The 20,315-nt window shown below is 41.5% G+C and overlaps 1 protein-coding gene across 7 annotated transcripts in view; it reads left to right on the top strand.

The window, feature by feature from the left end:
• Nucleotides 1-20,315, top strand: part of CLCN1 (chloride voltage-gated channel 1) — a 61,082-nt gene that overhangs the window by 16,421 nt on the left and 24,346 nt on the right. Inside the window, exons 1-7 of one of the 7 annotated variants that reach the window (XM_048968510.1) lie at nucleotides 4,602-5,724; nucleotides 12,000-12,153; nucleotides 12,610-12,741; nucleotides 14,053-14,181; nucleotides 14,285-14,418; nucleotides 15,924-16,001; nucleotides 16,776-16,887. In XM_048968510.1, coding sequence (XP_048824467.1) covers nucleotides 5,518-5,724; nucleotides 12,000-12,153; nucleotides 12,610-12,741; nucleotides 14,053-14,181; nucleotides 14,285-14,418; nucleotides 15,924-16,001; nucleotides 16,776-16,887 — 946 coding nt within the window. In that variant the 5' untranslated portion in view covers nucleotides 4,602-5,517. Of the gene's footprint in view, nucleotides 1-4,601; nucleotides 5,725-11,999; nucleotides 12,154-12,609; nucleotides 12,742-14,052; nucleotides 14,182-14,284; nucleotides 14,419-15,923; nucleotides 16,002-16,775; nucleotides 16,888-19,448; nucleotides 19,528-20,315 lie in introns of those variants that run through there. The other 6 variants (XM_048968478.1, XM_048968470.1, XM_048968486.1 and 3 more) reach the window with 6 other exon arrangements.

The following is a 20,315-nucleotide window of genomic DNA, read 5'->3' as shown; positions in this document are numbered from 1 at the left end:
TTTCATAACTTATATTTTATGTTGTGTCCTTGTATGTTGTCTTCCTTTTGCGCCTCTTGGCGTAAGTTGGCTGAAGCACGGAGTATTATTCTTCCTCTATTCATAAATGACTGCTTTTCTATTCTGCATACACAGTTTGGAGTAACAATTTTGCCTCTAAAAAATCATCTTTCCTCAATATGGGGTGCTTGAGGGCTCTAGATCACCATCTCCTGTATTTTCTGTGCATGTAGCATTGGTGGTAGCTGAAAAACGTTTCACTCCAGAGGAGGCTGCTGTTGGTGAGCCAAGAGATTTGTATACAGTGAGAATGTGAACTATTCTAGATCTGGATAAATTTGCTAGAGAAGCAAAAACAGCTCTAGTGTAGAGAGAAGGCTTAGAAACTATTATAATGTCTCTACAGGCAGGGCACAGATGACAGTGTCAACCTTGTCATTGTTGATTAATAGCATGGGGATTTCAGGTGGTAAATCTCCCTGGAACGGGACCGTTAGTGAATTGCTGGTCTTCAATCATCCCTTCCTCCATACCATCAGAGCTTTTGCTATAAAAGCTGGGAACTGTATTTCTGCATCCTAAAAAGCATTCAGGAGAAAGGAATAAAGGCAGAGAAACAGGAGGATCTGAGAGAAAACGGGGAAGAAGAGGGAGACGACTAACGGGAGAAGAGACCCATCTTGGGTGGGAGTTCTAAATTATATATATGTATTTTCTTTACTTAGACCCTCTTTTGGTCTGTGACTGTAGATTTGTCCATGATGAAGGTGTCCTGCTTGAAGGACGTATCACAGAAATGCACTTTGGACTACCTCTAGGGCCTTTAATACCCAAGGAAGAAACTAGTATTTGAGCAGGTTGAATGTTTCCTCTTGTGAGCTGTAGGGCAATCTATAAACTGTCCTACTGAGGGTTTTGAGGCTTTTGTGAGTCCTTAGAACTGGTTTAGAAGTGCCTGGGGAATTGAGAAAAACCGTATCTACAGGCCATTTGTGCTTGTGACTAGCACAGGATCATCCTCTTTCTTTTACATTTTCTGCTATTTCTGTTCTAAGTCTCTGAGTTTGTTGGGAACCTCCCATACAACAACAATACTACATGGCTGTGTCCTGCTAGAAAGGCAATGCTAGGACTTGGTAGTGGAAATTTGAATCGATGAGCAATAAAGAAAATACATAAAAAGCAACCATGGCAGGAAATTACTGACAGTGTGACAGAGGAAAACTGACAGTTACTGGACAGCAGCAGCTAAGAAAGATAGTGAGTGCTGTGCTCAATACTCTGTGCTTTCGGGACTCTGTTGATCTGAAAACATAAGCAAGATAATGGGTAGAACTGGAGAAGCACCTTTGACAGCTGGATAAAGTAAACAAGCTCTGCTTTGAGTCTGAAGTACAAACAGAAGATCTCAAAACTAAATACAAGTTCAGTGTAGATGCTTCATGTTAAGAGAGGTAAAAAATGACAAGAAAGAAACTGTAACCTACAGCTGCTCTGGCTCAGCACTGCTCCTGTCTGGCCACTGGGATCTCTGCCCAGGCCGTCCTTTTCACTTTTTCAGGTTCAGCCAGCAGCAAAGCTGAGGACATGGTTCAGAGAGACACAGGCAGAGACAGATCACTGCTTGTGAGAGATACAAGCTCACCAGTGCAGGCATTCAAACAGCATTCTCCAGATTCGAAGCATGTGTGCATTTGTGGATTCTTTGAGTACCTGGCATAGTTCTTGCTTCTTCCCAGCACCCCTGCCCATCTGTCTTGTATCACACACACAGGAGAGAGAGGTATATATCCAGAGGGAGAGTTAAGAGAAGATTTCATGAGAAAAATAAGAATATGTCAGGCTGTGACGTTCATCTACAGAGCTCAGCCAAACAAGGTAGTAACTGACCCCATTTTACACACTAGCAGCCCTTTAATACCTTTCTCTACCTGTGCACATTCTTTGTTCCTCCTTTTCCCCTGAGTACCCCTATGATTTTGCAGAACTCTGCAGTTTCTGCACCTTCCCAGTCCGGGGCCCCATGGTTGTCAGTCTTACTGGTTACAAAGTTCATCCTTTCTGGATGTGTTCATCCTTTCTGTGACGTGTTAACCCATTAATTAGTCTGACTGTGAGCTTTGCTTCTTGTGATTGTCTCCCATCTTGGAGGTCCTGCATCAAGTAACACCACTGGCATAAACATTCCTAAATTCTCATATGCTCTCAGAAATTAATGTGACTGATCAGACTTGGTTCCCATCACTTCCTCCCTTTCTTATTATCCATGAAGATGTCAGAGGGCTGGAGCAGCTCTCCTATGAAGAAAGCCTGGGCTTGCTTTAGCTTGGAGAAAAGATAGCTCCAGGGAGACCTCACTGCCGTTTTCCAGTACCTGAAGAAGCTTATAAACAGCCTGTAAAACTGACTTTTTACACTTTCTGATAGTGATTGGACAAGAAAATGGTTCAAACTAAAATAGATTTATATTAGATGTTAGGAAGAAATTCTTCACTCAGAGGGCAGTGAGGCCCTGGCACAGGCTGCCTAGAGAGCTGTGAATGCCCCATTCCTGGAGGTATTAAAGGCCAGTTGGATAGAGCCCTGGGCAGCCTGAGCTGGTGGATGGCAGACCTGCCCATGGCAGTGCAGTTGGAACTAGATGGTCTGTAAGATCCCTCTGAACTTAAGCCATTCTATGCTTCTACAATTCTTACTATCCCTTCATGCCTAGGAAAAAAGGTCTTTCCTAGCTACTCTTACAGGAGCAGATAATCTCCTTCAATGTACCCTTACATTTTAAATTTAACAAGATTAGTGAGGCTGTGAGGAAAGATTGTTGGTACCCTGTGAAATAAAGAGGATGTTAATAGTGCCAAGACAGCTGGTTAAGTCCTTTCCTCTTAGGTAAATGCGGGGGAGGATGATTTGTAATCAGTGGAATATATTGTTCAGGAGATAAGAAATGAAGTGACATAAAACCAGTATCTTTCTCTACAGATGGCATATATTTTCTCAGTTATTAAAAGGATAGGTTTAATTTCTCAGTCTTTTCCTTGATCGGCAATGTCTAGGTACAGGGATCAGAGGTGGAAAGATTGTTTGGTAAGTGGGAATTAGGTAATGCTAGGTCCTTAGCTGCATGCATGTGCCACCGTGTGTATAATGATTGCTTAGTTTCATCTGAATAGATGTAAACGATGCACTGGATGAGTTGTGTTACACTGTGGAAATTGCAAATAAGGACACAGAGTTTTTGTGGTTTGTCTTCCTCATGAGGGCAGTAAAGGTTTCTTGTCTCACTAACATCTAGAGTCATTTGATGAATGTTGACCTTGGGATCCACCATGATGTTCTACTGATGAAATGACTCAGGTTTGGGGTCTATTTGGAGGTTGAGATGAACTGTTCTTACGAAATATATTTCAGGGTTGTCTTATTTTAGGCTACGGTTATGTAGTGATTTTCCATGGAAATTCCGTATTTGATTAGCTGACAGTAGGGCATCCTTCATCTGTCTCATTTCTACTCTCGATCATTTCTGACGAGCTATAATTATGCCTTTTGAAAAACAAGAGCTAGAAGAGTGCTTCTTTGGATAGAGGTTCCCTTTAGTTTACTCCAGGGGACATGCTGAATATTATCCTTCAGCAGACGTGACAGTAACTGAAAATCTAGTGCTCTATTGCAGTTTTGATGATTACTGGAGCTTTGGGTGGTTAGTCTTTAGGTTTCCTATGTAAGGTATACATCCATATTCTATACACATTTTTGTATTACATACACCAAACTAAATAATATTTTTAATATAAGCTTTAGTGTCTATATAAACTGAATTTTTCTTCCAAAAACATCTCAGTGGGCTAGTAATACTTACTGTCATTGTGATGGAAATCTATGAGAGTATCCAAATGTTACTTTCTGCATCCTAGACATTGCTACCTAGAAACTCTTATTCAAGGTGGTTCATTACAAGTCTTACCTACAGGTGGGCCACAGCCTTCCTCTGGGAAATGCTACTGAACAACAATAAATTTAAAGCTAGCAAGAATATAACAGATGAGCCTGTATGTTCAAAGCTAGCACTGATCTTGCATTTGTAAGTATTCAGAGGTTGCCTAAAATGCCATCAGATGTGGACTGTACTGTCTAACAGTATCCATAGGGATATTATTGATATTGGGTATACATATAAACATTGTTAGCTATAATGATGGAAGAGGTGGAAGTGTGGTCTATGGAGGAAATGGCATCTCCTCCTCTTGGAGACTTTCTTTGCACCATATTCTGGAGACCATATAGAATGAGAAAAAGCAAAATATGTGAGAAATGTTTTATGCAGGTCTGCAAATGAATACTGTCAAGACACTAAAGACATTGAGGCTAGTCTTCTGGACCAATCAGATGAGTGTTCTGTCTTCCCCTCTCTCACATCCTGCTCACAGATCTTACTCTAAGATGTGAACAGCTGGGAAGCCATTATCCTGGAGAGATGACGGTGTAAAAGATGAGGAAGAAGCAGTTAATAGCTGCTCTTTAGTTATCATGTTTCATGCATGTGTTTTGTTCTTTCCTGGCAAGCAGTTTCTAGGATTTTAAACTTACGGCTCTTTGTTGTACAGTAGCCTTCAGAAGGTATGGTTACAGGAAGGACAGGTACCAATGCTTACTGGCAGTACTGGGAATTGTCTATAACATCACACTGTTAGAACATACTTCTCATTCCTTGTGCTGACTGGGACCCATTCATTTGGCTGAGGTTAGTTTTGTTTTGTTTGTTTGGGTGGTTTTTTTTGTTTGTTTGTTTTGTCTGGCTCAGAAACAAGTGTTGGTGTGGTGAGGAGAAGGTGTTGAATGGAAACCTGATGGAAGTGAATATCAAGAACAATAAATTTCTGCATATAGTCGTAGTTGAATACTCAGAGCAATTTATTAACATCTTCCAAAAGTGAAAGCCTTCAGTATAAGGGCATATAGAAAGACTGAGATTAAGCTCTAATGCTTAGCAGTTTACATGGATGCTGGAGTTCTCCCTCAGGACTTGTATCTTCTCTTGTGGACTATGGACTTAGCAAGAAGATGTGGGAAGATATCTGGATAATTCTCCTGCTTTCTCCTGTCTATATATTGTGTCTGTATTTCTATCTCTCTGTTTCTTACAGTCTTCTTTTCTCCTCCTCCCAGTCCCCCTTCCCTCTCCTTCAGGAGTTCCCCTTTTGCCCACACCTGATATTTAATCCTGGCAGAGTTAATGCCTTTTGCTGAGATCAGACCTGGCACTGGGGAATCATGTGACAGGTGAAAGTTGCTATAAATATAGTTGAACCCTGCCTTTGGGCAGGAAGAGGAGAAAGTGAGAGAGACACAAGGAGTAGGAGGGGCAGAGAGAAAGGGAGTGCAGAAGAACTTAGAGTGGTCTAATGAGAGAGAGAAAGGAAGGAAGGAAAGAACAGAAGAAAGTGCAGAGGCCATTTTCTAGGCCACACCATGAGGTGGTTCTAGGAAAGGAGCAGAGCGGCAGCTCTGTTACAACTAAGTATGAGCAAGAGCAGAGACGTGGAAAGCTCAAAGAGTATGACGCAGGAATCCAGATCGAAGTCAGCTTTGTGGGGGGGCACACCGCAATACGACTACATCAGCTTTGAGAAATGCACCCGTTATGGGATACCGTTGGAGGCGGGACGCGAGGCCAGGGGGACAGGGGACGACCTGCACTACCTGGACAACTCCCTCAGCCACCCACAGGTAGGGTCGGACTACTGGGATGTTTATGGCAGCACAGGTCTCAATGGGGTCACGTACATTCCTGGGGCTCCTGGAATGGTGCTATAGAGCACATGTCCCTGTCTGTACCCAATCCTACCAATTCTCCCTTTTCCTTGTTGACTTCCAAGTAAGGCACTGGCTTTCACAGTCTTGCTTAGAATGCTGTCAGCGTTTCAAGTCATTGGGTATTTCCATCTATTATGACCGCAGTGTTAGAATGGTTAGGCTGGCATGAAAATCAATGAAACCATTACTGTATTCGTAAATGCAAAGTGAAATTGTATCTGCTTTCAGCTGCGTACTGATTTTTAGGTAGAGCAGGAGAGGAAATAAAAACAAGTAGAACAGTAATGAAGCTAGACAGATATCTATCTGCATAGCTGAATGGACAGTCAAGCAGAGCTCTGTCCTGACTTTTCCCTGAACAAGAAGAGTAAGTCCACGCTTGTATATGCATGTTGATAGTTTCAGTAGCTCTTCTGAGAGCTGTGAGGAATTTTCTAACCCTTAAACTTGACCTGACTCTCATTCTGGTTCATACAAAACTCAGAAAAGTATTTAGTACAAAGATGTACTCTAATTATGACCTCTTGTTCTATTGCCCTCTGTATCTCTTCTGCCTCTCCTTCTGGGACACCCTTCTGCAAAGAGTTTTACAGCCGTCTTGGTGTCTTATTTCCTGCCAGTCTGCTCAGACTGAGCTGACGTAGAAGGGTTTAGAGCAATGTAAAATTTGGTCAAGTGACAGGAGGGAGAGAGAACGTGTGAATGTGAAGTTCATACAGGGAAGATATGAGTGGAGATTTCTAAAATACCCTTACACATATCCTTGTGCCTGTGACTGGGGAATAGGGGAAGAGATGCATTAATCTCCCTAAGAACTACATAATTCTGGAGTAGGAAAAGCCACATTTGCAACCAAGATGATCTCTTCCAGTAGATAAATATCCCAATGAGGATTGTGTCTGCCATGTTGCAAAAGACTAGGAAGTCAGTCCCATGGTTGTACTCAGAAATTTCTCTTCTGAAGTTGTACAAAACATCTGAGAGATTACAAATTATTTCTCTACTAAACTGTCCCAAAACCACTCCCTGGCTGATTCAGAAGCAACAGTCAGAACCTGGAGGTGTCTGGACAGAGTTAATGCTTTATTTATATTTTCAAGTGAGTTACATTGAGATTTGGCATTTGGGATGTGACCTGGCACTCTCATGGGATGCAAGTGGAGCAATGCCTAGGGCTGGAAGGCTGAGGTGGGTTATGGAAATGGAAATGCACGTTGTGTTACATGAACCATTAGTCAGTTGGGATACAAAAAAAATATGCCAGTTTACATGTATTCACTCTGCAGACGATTCCCACATGAATGAAACCTCTCTTAGAAGGTGACATAGTTGACACAGTGAGGCAGAAAAACCTATTTCTTGCTGCCTGGCCCTGGGGTGTCTTTGTTTTCATCCCCACAGGCATGCCAGTCAATGAATGTAGCCAAAATCCAGCACAAACAAGCAGGACATCAGATGCATTCCCATACAAGTCTTCAGGCAGTAACATCCCCAAGCAAATATGCATTTGTGAATGCAGTTTTCAGTCTTGAAAACAGACAGTCATATTTATAGATCTAATGCAAATATGCCCTAGAAATGCTGTTATGTAAAAATCACACAGTTACATATATAATATGAAGGCATGTTGTTGTAAAACCAGTCTTGCTGTGCATGTGTATTTTGATAGCCATTAATTAACATGTAGGTAAATTATAAACATTCGTACTATCACACACATCTTGTACAGGCATGCACGTTTATGCTATTGGCATGATAAACAATCTGCTGCACATGCTTTCATCTGTTTCCACGCAGAATACTTACCGCTGTGATGTGAAAAAAACAGGTAGATGTTTTAGTTCTGTTGTGCCAATTGCTTGTGCTAGCTGTTCCTTTCTATTTTATATGTAAGTTGGAAGCTATTTCAGACAGAATACATGATTTTACAAGGCAAAAAATTTGATTGTTGGCCTGGGATTCTCTAATAATACATAGTTAATATATTAGATAATAGATAATGTAATAAAAATAGATAATAATGTGTACTTAATTTGTGAGAATTGGGATAACTGTATCATAGAATCATAGAACGGCTTAGGTTGGAGAGGACCTTAAAGATCACCCAGTTCCAACCCCCTGCCACAAGCAGAGTTGCCACCCACCAGACCAGGCTGCCCAGGGCCTGAGCTGGCCTTGAATGCCATCCTGGGAGGATGAAGCGTTCCACTATTTCTCTGGGAAATCTGTTCCACCATAACCTCTCTCTAAGTAAAAATTTTCTGCCTACCATCTAACCTAAACCTCCCATCTTTTAGTTTAAAGCTGTTCCCCCTGCTCCTATCACTATCAGTGTAAAAAGTCAGTCCCTGTCTCTCTTGTAAGCTTTTGACTTAGAGACTAGAGATTTTATATACCATTTAGAATGATATCTTGAAGAGATTTTTGCTCTCCCTTTAAGTTCAGTAATGCCAGCACTTCACAGAAATGCTAGGAAAAAAAAGCTCAAGTGATTGTTTCTCACACAGCCCAAATACTTGTAACAGTAGAGATGTATCAGAAAATAGATTTATAAAATTTATGTTCTTCTGAATTGTGGGTTTCTGTGTTTTTATCTTCCTGCATGAAAAATAAGAACCTTTCCTCAAGCAGATCAGACTGATGAAGTGTTTATATGATACAGCATTTGTGAGGTAGAAAAGGGTATTCATGGCAGAGAGCTCCAGCAGCAGTACACAGATGGGTGCCACAGTAATGCAGTGTAATAATTAATTGGGCAACGCAGTATTACAGAGTAACAGACTCAAAGAGAGACTTGAGAGGGCCTGTGGAGTTCTCTAGCCCAATGCCTTGTTCACAGGATTTATCCAAGTAAGTACTGAGTATCCCCAAGTATGAAGACGCTTAGCCATCTGGGCACCTGTTCCTATGCTGAATCACCCTCAGGTTTTTTTTCTACACATTCGAACATACTTTTGTTGCAAGTTTTGCCTTTTTTCTCCTGTCCTTCACTGTGTCTTTCTGAGAAATCTGGCTCTTTTTTCTCTCCAGCCCTCTCACTCCCCACAGGTAGAGAGTACTGCTATTAGATCTCCCCTTTGCCTTTATTTCTTTGGGGACAACTATTATTTTGGAGCTGATTCCTGTCTGTCACACGTGCCTCATTAGCTCTATGCATAAGCAGTTGAGACTAGACTTTGTACTATGGAAGGTAATTTCAGGAACAACAGCATGTCTCCAAGGTAGGAGTGGAAGGGATGAGCAGTCTGCAGAGCCCACAGCAGATTCAATGGCCAGGAGCAGCAACATGCACTGGTGGTGCTGGAGGAAGGGATTTCATGACTAGAGTTTGTTGTGGAGAGTAATTGCTGAATCTGAATGGCATGGGAAATAACTTAGGGTATGGACAGAGAGAGGAGTGAAGATTTAAGTAGATGATCAGCATCAGAATAGCTATCAGAACAGGCTTGATGTTGTGAGAACTTTCTTGAAAACTTTTCCTCCATTAAACAACGATGTTCCTCCCACTTCCACATGCAACATCTTTAACAGTATTTATACATTATTTGGTTTTTACACTGTTATCGTGTTCTCATTCAGAATTTAGCCAAGCTGGACATAATAATACCTTTTTCTGTCTCAACTCTTTAAGTGATGATATATTTTAAAATTCTCTTCAGCTTTTGTGTTGCTCAGAAAGAGGTAGTGTCAAAAGAATACAACAGTGTAAGCACTACAGTGTTTTGGTTTTAGTTTTACCCGCATTCTAATGGAAAGGATATTTCTTGCCTAGCATTTTTTCTATGAGGTCATCCTCTGATTTTTTTTTTAATCTTTCTCTGTCTTACTATTACTGAATATAAACTGAAGCAGTGCCAGAGTCCCAGAGAAATAAAGCATGTGTATGAAGCGTTATTTAAGTGAGTTGAGACCAATTTGTCCTCCAGGACGTCGTTATGTCCTGAGACTAGTTCTTCTTTCTTTCACATCCTGATTTCATAGTTTTCCAGTCAGATACAAACCATGAACTTTTCCATCTGAATAGATGGAGGACTTTAATTTGAACAAGATGGTTGAGAAGGTAGTTCATAATTTGGATTAAGTTCATAGTTTGGATTAAGCTCCATTTGATATAAAACAATTCCTCATGAGCATGTAAAGGCAATGAAAAATTAGCTGAGGTGATATGAATGAGGTGCATTTATCTAAAATCTGTTGGTGCTTGGCATTGCTGCCTGAAATAGATACAGTGAGAGAAACAGGGATTAATCTGCTATTTGCTATTGGATTTTATATGTGATAACCTATACAAAGTCTGGCAGGTCCTTCATCTTGATGTTTCACCATCCTGTCTATATTATGGAGATCAGAGCATGGCCACTCTTCACTGCTAAGAGTATGTATCAATTAATTTGGCTAGACTCTGGTGATAATAATGGGGTTAGTAATTAAATAAAATATAATTTTCCAGTGCATAGATGGATGGATGGAAGAATAGGTTTAGATATTCAGGTGGGATCAATTTGTTTCAGAGATGGAAGGCAAGTCGTCATAAGAACAGAATGATTTAAAAGCCTACATGCATGTTCTGTGAAAATATGTGAAAATATAACAGAGATCTTAAAGGGAGCCATTGCACATGGTTCAAGTGTCTTAGGAATACAGGCAAATAAACTACTTAGGACTCAGTCACATTTGGCAACTGGAAACATAACTTGCTTTGACACTGAAATGGCTGTTCAGAGAAGCTGGGAAATTTCTGCCCTTGAAGATGACTAGGACTTGCCCATACAATGCTCTGAGCATCCTGATTGGCCTTGGAGTTAGCATAGTGTGAGCTAGGAGAAACTTGGAAAGAGAAATTGGAAGAGACACCCCCCAGAGGTGCTTTCTGGAGTTCAACCTTCTGTGAATCTCCAAATCTATCTGATCTCACATTCTCTTACAAATAAGTTATTTGCTTTATTGCCATTCTCCTGATGATGTTTCAATTAATGGAAATCTCAAGGGTACAGGAGCAGTATCTCCTGTGTCTCTTAGAAAAGAAAAGAAGTAAAGCTATCAGGTAGAATTGTCTCCTAAGCTTATGGTAGAGCTCCGTATCTCAAATGTCTTTTCATTCTCCAGCTGAAGTGTCTGACTTTTTGCTGACTCCCTCTTGCCACTTAAAGTATCTCAGAGAAGTAGGTATTGTGCTAGGAGAAAGAAGGTTCTAGCAGGTGGGAATTGCCAAGATCACAGGCTCAGCATCAGGCAGGAAACTGATGTAAAGTCATAGTTCGTAGATAGAAGCGAAGGGAAGAGATCTGTTCACAGCTTCTCAAATTCACATCTTCCCTGTATATGCCATGAAAAAATGAGGGAGAACAGCTACTTGTGGGGGAACCTGATGGACACAGTCAGGATCCTCCCTGCTTCCTTGAGAAGTCTTTTTGACAAGCTGGCACAACTGAGTTTTATCACTGATCCATGTGAGCAACATTGTTGGCAAGCTCATGTAGCTGCTTGTGAATTGCATAATATCAAATGTTTTCAAGATTAGTATCTCATAACGAGGGCTAGATTAGGTAATTAAAAATCAGATGAATTAGAGATATATGGGGATTTACTAGAATGCTTTGGGTAGATAACGGGAGGTGCTATGTGGTACCTCTGCTATTTGTGAGCTGATGCTTCTTCTTTTCCACTCAAGACACCACCAGTGGCTGCATACCCTATTAAGCATTCCTTGGCAGCAGAGTGAACAGATGCAGGGCATTCCTGCAACCTATTTAGTAGTGTGATACCTCTCTAAATTTTAAGAGTTGTTTTGCAGTGCTGCTGAAGACAGCCCTAAGACTGGCAGCCTCATGTGAACAGTTCTGACCTTCTTTTGTACTTCCAAAAAGCCTGCCGAATCTTTTGCCTTCAGACCTGAGCCTGCTCATTCTGAGGATCTTAAAAAGCAGTTAGCATTCTGTTACTGTAGCTTGTACACCCAAAAGAAGATGCAAAGATTTTAGTGAGATTGGGAAAAGGGAACCAGGAAGGAAAAGGAAAAAAATAATGAATTGCCTCTGTCTGAGTCTTTGTGTCTGTCTCCTTGCTTGAATACATCTGACTGCACCTCTTACTGTTAGTAAATATGCCTTTTCATTTTTAACAATACTTGTGAAGGAATATTTGCCTTCCGTCTTCATTTTGCTCTCTCTTGCTTTCTGCTTCTCCAGCTTTATGGACAATACACAGACCAGATAACTGACTTTGCTGAGAAGGAAGCAGCAAAACTACTGAATACAAAGCAGGCCCAAAGGAACAACGAAAGACCCCTGAAACGTGAGAGTCAAGTAGAGATAAAAGAAGAACGCTATTCCAAATGCCAAGGTAGGAATGATTTATCTTTGCTTACCCTGTGATATTGGGTAGAACAGTCAAAGAGATTGGAATTTAAGCAAGATAAAATGACAAGGAGACTTTGGCAGGGGAGAAGTAGAGAAGGAATGAGGAGCCATCTTGTTCTTAAAAGGTGTTTGCATGCTACGTGTAGGAATAACTGCTCCCAAGTTTTGTTTTTTTTTTTTTCCCCACAACAGATCTCTATAACAGGAGGGAAGATATTTTAGCTGCTAGTGCACAAGAGGTTAAATTATCTTGTCCCTTCATTTTATTTTGAAACTTCAAAGAATTTTGAAAGACTGCAAGGAAGGGATGGGTCTCAGGCCTTCAACACTAAGTCCGTAATTCTTTCAAATACATTCTTTTGGTGGTCAGTTCTCAACACAGAAGCACAGATTTCATCTATGTTGTCTCCATTTTTCTGGTTCTCTTTTCTCTCCACAGACTGTGCTAGACGCATCCAGAAATATGTCACCAGGAAACTTGGAGAAGACTGGATTTTCTTGGTTCTGTTGGGTTTGGTCATGGCGTTGGTGAGCTGGGGAATGGATTATGCCAGTGCAAAGAGTCTACAGGGTGGGTCTCATTCAGGTGTTGCAAAAGCATACTGTAAATGTTATAAATATTTTTACAAAGCCCAGTGACCAACATTCCTCTTCCTTTAATATCGTTGATACCTCAGGAACACTTGCAAACACAGTAGAGAGGTTAACTAAGAAAAGCTTCTTTAAAGGAGTGATAGGGAAATATTTCTAAGTGGGCAGGGAGCAAAGGACGTGTGTACCATTCAAAGATAAGCCATTATTTTTACTCCCTTTCAATCCTTCTCTTGCTTATGTGTAAGGGAACACTGTGTGACTTTGGCCCTTCCTATTATACAGTGTGCCATCCTCTCCAGATCTGTTGAGCATATGGTGGGTGGGGACAGGAAAGGGCTCTTTGATGCCCTCTTGATACAGTTCTCTCTGCCTTTATCCTCATTATTATTCTTCTCAAATTTTATTTATACAGTTCTCTGGTGTTTTCTGCTACATGGAACCATAGTGCTCTTTACTTAAACTTTTTTTTTAACAACGATCTCACAATCACTTGATTATGTTACTTCTCTACAGCATTCCTCTGGTTCCCATACCCTTTTCCAGCTTTAAAAATTACAAAATCTTTCAGTGGCCTTGCCTCCCATCCCCATGCACACAAATACATACAACATTGCCAACATGCTGTTAATTGCACTTCAGAAGAAATGATTTATGCAAAATTCTTAGGAGCACACGTGTATATTTTACTCCATCTCTTTCATTTTGGCAAGGAATCTCAGCTTGCATGTGTGCCAGAGAACGTCTCAAAAAAGGAACACCCTCTAAGTTTGCATGCACAAGGCCCATATTGTAACAGCTGTCACCTCTCCCTTCATGCTGCTGTTCTAGAAATCAAACTGTAAGCAGGGCTTCTGAGGTAGTTTTTCTGAAGGAACTGTTTTTCATGTGGTTGAAATGGAGGAGAGGACACTAACTTTGCTGTCCCTCAGGGCCCATATAACACCCTCCAGCTGCTAAATGAAAAGATCCTGCACAGAAATTCACCCTTGCAAGTGAAAGTAAGACAGCTCTTCCAATGCCACATTACAGCACAGGTATTAATAATGTCTGATAGCAGAGGATCGCTTGTATCCATTCCTGCAGAATGCAGGAATATATTACTTGAGATTTTGTACTTTAAATGAAACAAGGTTTTACCCTATTTGTCTTAGAAAATTAGGACTTTTAGATAGCTTTTCTCAGGGAGATTTAGTAGGGGCAGGTGTGGGCTTTTGTTTGTGATTCTTTAAAGTTTACCAAACTGATTGGAGCATCTGTGGTTACTGACAACTTCTTTCTTTGTTTACAGCCTACAAGTGGATGTACAGAGAGCTGCACCCGAATGTTCCTTTGCAGTATCTGGTGTGGGTATCATACCCACTTGTTCTCATACTGTTTGCAGCCGTCTTCTGCCACCTCGTCTCTCCACAGGCTGTTGGTGAGGGTAGAAGGCATGGCAAGATCTGTTTCCGTCTGTCTCTTTTTTCTTATTCTTCTTGCCTTTGGGTTTTCTATATCCTCTGCTCTGTTGTTGTTTTCAGGGTCTGGGATCCCAGAACTCAAGACAATTATGAGGGGAGTGGTCCTCAAGGAATATCTCACTCTCCAAGCATTTGTGGCCAAAGTTGTGGGCCTCACAGCAGGGCTTGGAAGTGGCATGCCTGTAGGGAAAGAGGTAAATATTGCTATGTTCATGTGCAGTAGCAGCCAGGGTCTAGGAAGGAGTTGTCTATGCAAGAGTCTTTAAATGTTTCCTTTTCCTTGACCCCATTCCTCTTGTCAAAGCTCTGTTTTTCCCAGCAGCACTTATCTTCCACTAAACATTTCCTTCTACTTTGAAAAGCTTCATATACATAGGTAGCTCTGAAAGTAACACAACCAATTTATTTCTATGGAAACAAAAGCAGCTACAAAGAGCACAATAACACTGTTTGACAGGGCAAATTCTCAGCTACAGAATGTTATTTTTCAACATAGTCATCACCGTTAGCTATGCATTTTTGCCAGCAATGGACAAGAGCCTGCATGCCACGCTTGTTAAAAATCTTCATGGACATCCAGAACGTGGCTGAAACATCACCCACAGCTTCACTGTGCTCACATCCCATGCTCGGTTTCCATCAACATTCAGCAAACATCAGTGATCAGTCGGTGCCATTTTTCCCACATGGAGGAATTCAGTTCCACATTTGGGCTTCATACACACATCCATGTCAGATGCCATTTTGTCAGACTGCCCCTCTGTCATATGACAACAAAATTTCATAGAATACTGGTGGGAATCAAAGAATCACAGAACCATAGGAGTTTGTAAGGGTCTTTTGGAGATCATCTAGTCCAAACCCCTTGCTAAAACAAGTTCCCTACAGTAGGTTACATAGAAAACTATCCAGATGAGTTTTGAATATCTCCAGAGAAGAAGGCTCCACAGCATCCCTGGGCAGCTTGTTCCAGTGCTCTGTAACTCTCAAAGTAAATGGCTTTTCCTCATGTTCATATGGAACTTCCTATGTTCCAGTTTGTGCCCAGTGCCCCTTGTTCTGTTACTGAGCACAGCTGAAAAGTGCCTCACTATATCCAGCTGACTTGCACTCATTAGATATTGCTAAGTGTTGATGATAAGACTTCGCTCAGTCTTCTCCAGGTTGAACAGTCCTAGATCTCAGCCTTCTGTCATAAGGGAGATGCTCCAGGCCCCTAATAATCCTTATGGCCCTCCACTGCACTCTCTCTAGAAATTCCCTGACCTCAAACTGCAGAGCCCAGAACTGGACACTGAATTCCAAAGGTGGCCTCACCAGGGCAGAGTAGACAGGGAGGATCATTTCCCTCAACCTGCTGGCCATGCTCTTAGTACAGTCCAAGACACCATTGGCCTTCTTGGCCACAATGGTACAATGCTGGCTCATAGCCAACCTGTTGTTTACCTGGGCACCCAGGTCCTTCTCTGCAGAGCTCCTCTCTAGCAGATCAGACCCTAACCTGTACTGATCCATGCAATTATCTCTCCCCAGGTGTAGCACTCTGCACTTGTCCTTGTTGAATCTCATTAGGTTTTCTCCCCACCCAACTGGAAGGTTCAACCTCTACTGCCACACCAAGGAATTACTTTTGGTGCTGCCTTTGTAGAAAAAAAAAAAAATAGCTCTTTCTAATTTGTTTCCTCCTGTTTTCTTGCAGGGCCCTTTTGTGCATATTGCCAGTATCTGTGCAGCAGTGCTCAGCAAGTTTATGTCAATTTTCTGTGGTGTATACGAGGTAAGGCACGTGTCTCTGGCATTCAGTTCTTCCACAGGCTGAACTGTTAAGACACATTGATAGGCAGCACACAGATGGAATATACAGATTGAAGTTCACTATGCTTTTCTAAAGCAGAAGGATACTGGCCAAAGAAAATTGTAGTAGAACACCAGATGTACAACTGAATAACCACGCAGAATCAATTGTGTGTTATCTACCACATGACACAGATACTGGTTAAGAACATGCATTTCACAAGTTCTCTGTCTCACAGTTCCAATTCCTTTGCACTGTGGTCAATGTCTGTGTGGGGAAAAAAAAAAAAACCAAAACAAAACAAAAAACAAACCTTAAATAGCTGTGGATAAAGATCAATTTGTCTTTAAGGTAGGATGTAGAGCATTACTAATTATAGCCACTGACTCTGCCTCTGGGCTTTTGCTGTTGCAAAACGGCCTCTGCCGGCTGATTGATGTATTGACAAATTGTGGTCGGGAAAAAATAACCCAAAAACAACACAGTCGCTATTAACCACGTATATAGCTGTGTGTAGGAACTGCTTTACAAACTCCTAACAGTAGCTGTAATACAACAATAGGAGGTACTGTTTCACTTGATCCTGTATATGTATAAGGATCAAATCTCGCTACTGTAGGCTGAGTGTACTAAAAACTGTGCTAAAGTGTGTAGAGCCTGTTATTTGTGATAGCAGTGGCTGAATCTGCAATTGGCTGTTGCTTTGTTTTGTTCTTCTGGACCCTAACACTTTGGCTTTGCTCCCTCTAACCACAGCATGCCTTTCTCTGGCTGCCCTCTCTGTTCCAGAAAGAGCACAGGCAGCTCGACCTCCTGGTGATGGCTTGCTCAGTTGGAGTTGGATGTTGCTTCGGGGCTCTTCTTGGAGGCAAGTGACTTCCCGTCTGTGACTTTTAATGTAAAACTCCACCTCTTGCTGTGAGACCTCCTACTCTCAAGCAGGTTCCTCAGAGATGTCTCTTGACTTCTTTAGCATCATGAGTTCTTTCTTTATTTATGTAGCTAGTGGCATTGAAAGAAAGGGAAAGGATAATCTTGGAAAAGCCAAAGGAAAATTGACAGCATTTGAGTGCAAAATTCTAAAGCAACAACTTCAACTTTTCTAACAATGTATCTCGCTCAGTCTCTTCCTACCATGAACATTGTTCATTGTTCTCTCACTCTGGAAGTCCTAAGGTCTGTCCAGCAAATCAGTAAATACAGAGAACTTAAAAAAAAAAAAGTAATCATCCAATGGCAGGAGATGATGACAAGAATGACCAGGAGTGATGAACAAAGAATCTATGGTATTTATGCCTTCAGTATTAGACTGGAGAACAGAAATAGCAGTGTGTAAAATTTTGCATTCCCCATGTAAAAGAAGTGTTGCAGGGCCAGGAAGATGGTTGGGGGGCTGGAATGACGTATGAGGAGAGGTTGAGGGATCTGAGCTTGCTCAGTGTAAAGGAGGAAAAGCCAATGGGAGATGTCTAGCTGGTGCCATCAGACACCTAGGGGATTTTGGAGGAGATAAAGTCAAGCTGTTTTCAGAGGGGCTCAGTGGAAGAGGCAAGGACACAACTTGTGATAAGGGAAATTGTAATTTTTTATAAGGAAGTTGCTCCCCTTTTCCAAAGGTGGTTCAGTAATTGTACAGATGCTCGGAGAACCTAGAGAATCCTCACCCATAGAAACGTTCAGGACTCACTTGGACAAGATCCTGAGCACCCTGCTTGAGCCTTGGAGGTAGTGCAACTCTGAGCAGGGAACTGGATAAGGGGATACCTTCCAAGCAAAAACTTGCTGTGAGTCTGTGACAGCATTGTAGTGTAAGAATGAATTGAAAGTTATCATAATTTTTACAGCTCTAGTTGATTTCCTCTTGCAGAATCACACCAAATTGTAGAATTCTGTTCCCTGGACCTAAGTCCAGGTTATAATTTGCAACTATAATTTTTTAAGGTTGTTGCTGGTAAACACCACCCCGTGTATTTAGTGAGGGTCCCTCAAAATGTGTTTGAAAAACCAGTTTGCCTTTTACAAGCAAAAGATGCCCAGCTCTGCTTTTTCTGAGTGCGCTCTGGTACTCTTTGTTTGTCTGCTTGTTTTAGCCTCTCTGGCTACTCCTAAATTAAATAGCATTGGCACTCACACACTCTGGGGGATGCCATATGCCATGGACTGTTCTCTGTGGGTGGAATGAGTAATACCATGTCATGCTTGATTCTTGCCATCTTTTACTGTTACTTCACTGTTTCAACAGGCTTTTTGCACTTTCAAACAGCTCTACTTAACTCTTGCTATACTGCAGACCATGTAATATGTACCCTTTGTTACAAGCTGTCCTGAAGGGCTATAACATAACCCACACACTGTCCCTGACACTGAATTGAAACTCACTCCCATTCTAGACACAATGATGTTTAAGGCCACAGAAGCATTAGTAGGACTCAGAGGTGACCTAAGGCAAATCTGTGAATGTGGAAAGACTCTTATGGGTCAGAGAATAATCTATGGCTCTTTTTTTTGTTGGGCTGTGCAGCCATAGCCTTGACAAACCTCTTCTTTGAGGCTCTATCAAATACTTTCTCAGGTAAGTAGGAATTCATTGCCTTTGCCCTTGGAATTCTCCCTGGCTGCTCAGAATGCCCATGTACACCCTTTCTCAAAAGTCAGCTCTCATGGAAGTTATAACAGACTGCTTCAGGAACACATAATAGCAGAAAGTAGCAAATACACAGGTGTTAACCATGTTGTTCTTTATATTAGACACTACCTAGTATTTAGTTAACATGAAACAAAACCCATCTGCTCCATAAGGGTCAACATCATTCTCAGGCATGTCAGGGCCTTCAACTGCTCTTCCAAGTCTTAGAGAGTGGAAGAAGACCCTCTCTCTTTCCTGTTCTCCAAAACTGTCCCAGTGATTGCTTCTAAACTTGCAAATTTAGTGATTTAACCAGGAGAGCACAATCTTTTAATAGGTAACCTGTTTCCCACTCACTCTCCAGCCGTTGTCCATACCCTGTTCTGGATAAACCTGTGCCTTTTGTATGCAAACTCAGAGAGTGTTTCTCTTCTGAAACATTCTGGGGCATGTGCAACCTGAAATTCCCTACCAAAGTAAAAGAGAGAGTGAAACACACGTGTGTGCTCCATGCTCTGAAGATCCTCTCATGAAACATTCTTTCTGAAGCAACAGAAATGTGTGTGTTTCAGTGAAAGATGAATTGCTGCCTTCTCTTCATGTCTTGAATATGCAACTCCAAGTGTATTCCTGTCTTGTACCACATAGAATCTGTCTGAATGTTTTGCAGCCATCCAGAATGTAGATGATGTAAGATTAGTGACAGAGCTGGGTGACAGTATGTGGCCATACCTGCTAATTCTGTCATTCATTGCTTTTTTTCTTTGTTTCTGTTTGTCTCTCTCTGTCTCTTCTACCAGTAGCAGCCATACTATTACACGGATGTCCTGACTGTGGGTTGTGCTGTGGGTGTTGGCTGCTGCTTTGGGACACCACTTGGAGGCAAGTGGCTGTTCTGTTTCCTTTTTCTCAGGTATCTAAATCATCTCCTGCCTAGTCCACTTCTCATTTCCCCATTACCTGCACCCTATATTTGATCTGTCATATACCTAAAACAAAGAAGCTTGCCTTTAGTGCCACCAATCTCCAACCTCCTCTTACACAGACTTTCTTTTACGTGTCATCTTTCTGAAGGGCATGAAGTGATGGCTTTTCTGAACAGTTGTTTCCAAACTGAGGGTGTGCACATCTCAGGAGGTCTGCAAAACAATCCACTACATTGTGGGAAGAAAATGCTGGACTGTCTACTTATACTTATTTTCTATCTATAAATAAATAAGAAAGAAATTAAGGTTTGCCAGTGACACTGGCACTGATGCCTTCACTTGGTCCACATGTCACGTGCAGTTTGTGAGGTGTTCTGGATGAAGGTTGGTTGTCCCATCACACGGACGGTTGATAGTAGAGCCCTCACTTGTTCATCTCCTTTCAGTGTATTGCAAAGTATTTCAGCCTACCCAGCTGAATGGATGAAAGTGCAGATGTTTCTATCCTGTCTTTTGGTATTTGCTAGATTCTGTTTCAGTAGTGAAATACATGAAGGAAAGACCTACCAGAGAAGATATATTCTCAACAGTAAATGACTTCTTTCATAAAAGCAATGGTTTATTGAAAAGCAGTGCAATTGTAACAACTGATGGTGCAGTGTCATTGCCTGGAAAAGGATTCTCGTGTAATTATACCAGGAGCAGCACTGGCACATGAAAATCATTGGCTGCATGGCTCGGAAG

This window comes from Lagopus muta, chromosome 1 (assembly GCF_023343835.1).
Source record: "Lagopus muta isolate bLagMut1 chromosome 1, bLagMut1 primary, whole genome shotgun sequence".
Lineage (NCBI taxonomy): Eukaryota > Metazoa > Chordata > Aves > Galliformes > Phasianidae > Lagopus > Lagopus muta.
Note: the sequence above shows the minus strand (reverse complement) of the source record. Positions and strands in the feature narration are given on the sequence as shown.